The sequence below is a fragment of the Atta colombica genome, unplaced genomic scaffold (genome assembly GCF_001594045.1).
Source record: "Atta colombica isolate Treedump-2 unplaced genomic scaffold, Acol1.0 scaffold137, whole genome shotgun sequence".
Taxonomy (NCBI): domain Eukaryota; kingdom Metazoa; phylum Arthropoda; class Insecta; order Hymenoptera; family Formicidae; genus Atta; species Atta colombica.
The window spans coordinates 813516-819693 of record NW_017259225.1 but is presented as its reverse complement, the minus strand read 5'-3'; the positions used below and the strand labels follow the sequence as shown (position 1 = coordinate 819693).

At 35.9% G+C, this 6178-nt stretch overlaps 1 protein-coding gene across 1 annotated transcript in view; it reads right to left on the bottom strand.

Moving 5' to 3' along the window:
- LOC108684629 (nuclear hormone receptor FTZ-F1) overlaps positions 1 to 6178 on the bottom strand; it is a 29578-nt gene that overhangs the window by 3339 nt on the left and 20061 nt on the right. Inside the window, exon 3 of the mRNA XM_018189050.1 lies at positions 2 to 304. Within this exon, the coding sequence (XP_018044539.1) occupies positions 2 to 304 (303 nt within the window). The remainder of the gene's footprint in view (position 1; positions 305 to 6178) is intronic.

The window sequence follows — 6178 nt, the reverse complement described above, 5'->3', positions numbered from 1 at the left end:
TGGCCAGCCCCGCTGCCACTGCCGCCGGCTTGCGTCGTGACCAGGCCCGCGGCCACGGTCGCGGGGGACGGACTCGAGTCCGGTGACGAGGTCAGACTCGAGACCTGAGGTATTTGGATCTCCTGCTTGATGTGCATCAAGGGCGCGACCGCGGTCGAATAGCTGTTCGGGTCGCCGAGGCTGCCGCGTATCGTCTGGATCGCCAGTTGCCGTTGACGTATAAGTTGCAGCTTCCGCGCCCTATCCCTCTTGTACATGGGCCCGAATTTGTTTCTACCGCCTCGCATTCTGTCCGCCCGTACAGCTGAAACAGAAAGAATTGTTCATTCAGTGTGTTCAGCGGTGTGTACGTATTACGTTTAGCGAGTGTTCCTCGCGTTTATTCTTTCTTAATTTTAATCTTTAATTGACATTTAAGAGTTACAGCCGACTTTCTTTATCCTTGAATGATTTTTTCGTCGGTTTATGCTATTCGTTATACTATTCGATACTGTTAAAGACTGAATCGCACCTGATTTCTTAGGGAATGTAGGATGGAACATATTCAGGCGTCAAGTGGAAAAATCAATTTCTCAGGCAATACTATGAGATTCCCAGTAAAAATTTTTTTATATTATATATATTTAATTATATTATATATATTTATTTTTTGCGTTATAAACTTATTAGAAAAAAATCTTTTTCTTCAGTGAAGGTTTAAATTAAATTAAATTTTATTTCAAAGTTTGAGTAAATATATGGAAGACATAATTTTATGTACATAAATTTTAAGAATACGCAGAATGTGGTATCGAAGAGTTACGATGAAAAATAATGAAGAATTTTTCTAACGCGGAGTAATCAGTTTTTAATTTTGAATGCGTAGAGCGGTGTGAAAATAGCGGATCGCATTGTTCGCCGATTCGATTCTCAAGAAAAATCTCTCTCGCGCGTGCAATCGAACAAAGCAACCTTGGAGAAGCGCGGTCTTCCGAGTCAGACGAAAGCGGAAGTCACGGCTAATCGCCAGATAAGTAGGACAAAAGCGTGAGAGTGCACCGCCTGCTATTTCTGTCCATATATACGTGGCAATCAACGCGTGTGTTGTGCAAATCACTATGTTCGGCGTATTCCGCGCGTTTCCACCTTCTACGGTATGTTATCGCAAATAAACGCGATTAGCACTAGAGATCCTCCAATCAGAAAGCTTCTTTTGAAAGATTGGATATTTTCTAATAATTTGCATTAGTTAAAATATGATATATATTTTTCCTTTCTCGCATCACTCAGTGCGAAATAGTACATATCTTTTCTCACTCGCAAAATTTTGAGAATAGATGATACTCTCTTATGATTAATCTTTGATTAGAAGGTCTCTTATTGCACACAAAACGCGCCAACGCTTGACATGCGGCAAGACGCGAGAGGGATTCTCAAGTAAGAGATTGGACACCGTTTAAACAATTGCTGATTGGTCTTCAAGGATCCTCAAAGGAGATTAACATCATACGTTGATCCGCCATATTATTCAGAATCTGCTTAAGACGGATGTATGATCTATCTCATTCTATCTTAAGAATTTTTATTTTTAGGATTTTTAGATAGCGATTATCACCAATCAATTTATCGCTTTTCTGTAAGAACGAGAGAATGATCGACTATCGCATCGCATCTTTTCAAGCATTGCTGCATTCTGTACAGATACAGGATAATAAAGCCGTACGCTTTATACCGACTTCTTCAAACTAGCCGCTGATAACGAGCCATCTGCCACGTGAGATTGATAGTCATAGAGTTGTTTCGAAAACTTTTGCATATGAACGTAACGTTGGAAATACACACAGAGTTTAACACGTGATGCACGAATTTTATGAATTTCCAGTCATATTCAATTTTTTTCAACAAAATACACCAAAATGTCAGTTGCTCTTGTACTACAAGCCACTGAGAAAATAGAAATTTTTGATAAAGATTATTCATCGTTTAAATTCAAAATTTTATCGTGATAAAATTATTAAAGGTATAAGATTAATTAGAAACTTATATAAGATGATATAAGATAATTAGAAATTTATATAAGATGCCAAAAAAAAAGGTAATTAAAGAACATCGTAAATTTTTAACAAAATTTATGAGATTAATTTCAGAGTATGCCATGGTTGTGCTACTTTCATGAAGCGGAACAGATCGGAAATTATATTCTTAAATACACTTTTAAAATCAATTAAAGTAAAAGCAGATAATGTGAAATAGGGCTACTAATATTAAATAGGAATTTATTTTTGAAACTTGTATTTCATATTATATTCCATTTTATAAATCCCTTCATTTTCATACTTTTTACTTTTTTATTAATATACAGAAGTTGAATTTAAATTCTGAAATCTTCATTTATTGGACGTTGTAGCTAATATATTGCTTAAGAGTTGCATAAAGAATACATGGAGAGAATTTTCTTTTAAAATTTACCCTGAAGATATAGTTTTGATATACAATACAATATTTTAAAGAATTTTATCATACACTTCAAAAAATTAATCAAACTTATTTTATATTTTATTGTAGTTTTATTAATGAATGAGAGATTTACATTAAAAAAATTATTCGAAATACAATGTTATCCCACGACTACCATATTTTCAGGATAAACTCTAAGAAAAAATTCTTTCCTTATGCATAAAATAAAAGTATTAATATACATTCATCTATTAATATACATTTTATTAATATACATTTATATTGAATAATATTAAAAACATGGTATTCTATATTATTTGCTTTTATTCTTTCGTATACAATTGCATATAATCGTTACATTCTTCGAATATAACGATTATATGCAATTCTTATATGCAGTTCTTTAAAGAAACATACAATTTAATCAGGTATCATAGCGTTATCATATTTAAATGGTTCAATGCTACGACTCGATTTGAATCGTACACGTTTGACGAAGAGTGAATCTTCATATGCAACTCCGGGTAATAGCTAATCAGCTGGAAATGACGTATGTATGATTTAAATACGGCATACACCCAGTCGGCCTATAATCACTAACGGTGCAAAGAAAATTGGCGCTATAATAGTCGCTCGCGTAATTCGTAATTGTCGATTAGCGCGCAGAGAGCTCTCTTGCAAGCACATTTTTTTACGCTTTTTACGCTCGCGTCAAACGACTCGCCGCGCAATCGGTACTTCCTGTAAAGAAATATAACTCGGAAAGCAATTGCTTCGCTCGCGAAATGATTAGTTTTCAAAAAGATTTTCGCACGAACTTGCATTTACGATCGTTACCAAAAGATGCTTGTTTTCCTAAGCATATAAAAAATATATAAATGAAATATGGTGATGAAATAAATCAAACCTGAATATAAATGTATTCTTTTCCGGATTTTTCCAAACGTAATTTAACAATAATTTTTTATCTCTTAGGCCTCCTTGTTGCATCAACGTTATTTTGTTTTTAACTGAGATTTAAAACTCTCTCTATCCCTGTTCAGACTGTTTCTCTTCAGACTTTAAAACGAGACAGAAAGAATTTTAAGTCTCGCTCAAAATGACGTTGATGCAAGCAGGTCTTAATTAGATTCACCACCAGTGAAAATATATTAAAGAAATTACTCAATTTTTTTTAAATTTATTGATATCACGATAATTTGTTATGTAGATATTAATATTGCATTTGTTTTTTTTTTATTATGATTGAATATATACATAAAGTGTAAAAATTAAAAGACGCTATAATTTTTTTAGAAAACTTTTTTAATAGCAGAATTTTCATTACATTTTATTTTCGTTGATCTCTTTAAATTAAAATAAAATTCAATTATAATTAAAATATTATATGTATACGTGTTATATTAATTTTGTAATATTTTAATAAATAAATTGTGTTTCATTACATCAAAATTATTTGGAGATACGAAATATTACGTATGGAATTATAACTCCGTTTATTTAATAATTACAGTGAACAAAATAATTGATTTTATTTGAAAAATAAATTTATATTAGTAATCTTTTTGCTTTTATCGTTCATTTTACCATTGGTGAAGATGGACTTTTTAAACGTGTCCGAAATTGTTTTATGGAAAACCTAGGAAACTGGCATCACTGAAAAAATTATTATACCGATAGAGATGTATACAATATTATATTAAATGTTAGATATATCTTCTTTAGATACTTTCTTCTATAGTTACAGAAATATCTCACACTTATTTTGTGGGAGCATTAGTACGCCACTGCGTGTGATAATATAAAACTTAAATATATACTGCGTGTATATACTGCGTGATCTTTGACTTCCTTGAAATTATTTATATGTTAATGACAGCCCCGAATTATGTAGGCGTCTCTTGTTTTCAAAGTTATCATTATCTAATTTAGATACCTTTTGAAACTAAAAGGTTGATGTGGAGAAAAGATCCGTGAAAACAAGAAAGAGAGACAAATCTAAAGATACATCGCCCGCCCATGATTTGATCTCGATATTAAACCCTTTCGCCAGGTTGAATCACTCTCGACGATATTACAGATCTAATAAGTTATCAAACCATCTCGCTACCTAAAAAGCTTCTTTGTGATTACGAGTTCGTTCATATTCATTTTTTTTACCATTTCACAGCACCGTAAAATCAAATAATTACGAGATTCTAAAGTTTTAAATGTATCAGAGTAGCGCAATCCTTTTATCTAAGCTGAATGTTAACATTTCCTGTTGACTATTTCCTGTCGACTATTTTGACCACTGTTTTTGATCTGATAGTCTATCATTTAATAAGTTACATATAACAAATGAAAAGTACACTTAGTAAATAAGCCAATAAATAAAGCTTAGTAAATCTTTAATATATGGTCATTAGATCAAATATGGCGGACCTTTTCGCTATTCTGATACATCTAAAACTCTACAGAGGAGGAAACTAAGAGACAGCATCCCATGACGCCACCCTCGTGAGTCAAAGGGATTTCAGTCGCGGGCGGGAATCTCGTCGCCTCTGAACTCTCTCGCGGGGTACCGAGAACAACCGAGAGGGCCCGGCCGCTTGGCAAAAACGGCGGCGTTGCCTATTTTCGTACTGCTCGCCGCCGGCCGCATGAACGAGCGCGAGTGTGAGCGAACGAAACGTACGAAACGAATCAGCGAGCGAGCGAGCGAGCGAGCGCGCTCGGCGCTCGTTGAAAGTGAAAGGAGGTTGAATCGGCTCTTGCCCGTCCACTTCTGCCTATGCCGCCCTGCACGCCGACGTAGCCCTCCCCTTCCCCCTCTGTCTCCTGCCTCTCCCCGACCTCACGACTCACGGTATACTACCGTCAGTACAATCGCGCGTAACCCCCCCCGTCGCTCCTCCGTCCGCTCCACATTACCGCCTCCGCGCCACCCTGTGTACCTTCTCTCGCTCTCACGACTCTCTCGCGCTCTTCTCCTTCTCTCGCGCCGTCGACCCTCTCTCCTCTCCTCTCCACCCCCGTTCCACGCGTTCGAAGTCGGCTCCGCGATACTATCGATACTGCGTGGAGTCAAGCGCGCAACGCAGCCATACCATCATCCTGCGGCCCCGCGATTTCGTTTCGGCCGGCCGGGCGAAGGCGCGCCACTCGCGCGCTCCCTTAGCGTATTTATGCATGTATGCATGTATGTATATATGTATGTATGTATGTACGCGTACACTGCGTGTTGTAAGTATGTTTTTCGCGGCTCTCCCTATTTCTCTTTCTCTCTTACTGCGTTTCGTGACACGGACCCCGGTCCTTCGTGACGCGACCGCAGCGATGGCGGATCCGATGCGACACGGATCTAGGCGCGGATCTACGCTTAAAACTCTCAAACTAGACCTCTTTCATAGAATGAGAAAAAAATTAGAACTGTTTCCTTACAAATTTGTAAATTACTTATATTCATTATAACAATTAATTATGTTTTAAATTTTTCACTGTAAATACAGACCTTAGATATAAGATTTGCATAAAAATTAGAGAAAAAAATGATAATAATACAGGCCTCTGCTATAATGTTTCAATTAAAATTTTGTTATAATTAACAAATCTTTAAAAAGATTTTTTATTTGTTTTTAAATAAATATTGAAACTGTAAAACAATTGTCTGCGAAGTGAGAAAAAAAGTGCTTGTAGTAAACATTCATGAGGATGGAATCAAGAGTATTGCTAGAAAAACATATTCATGAAAAGAAATTTC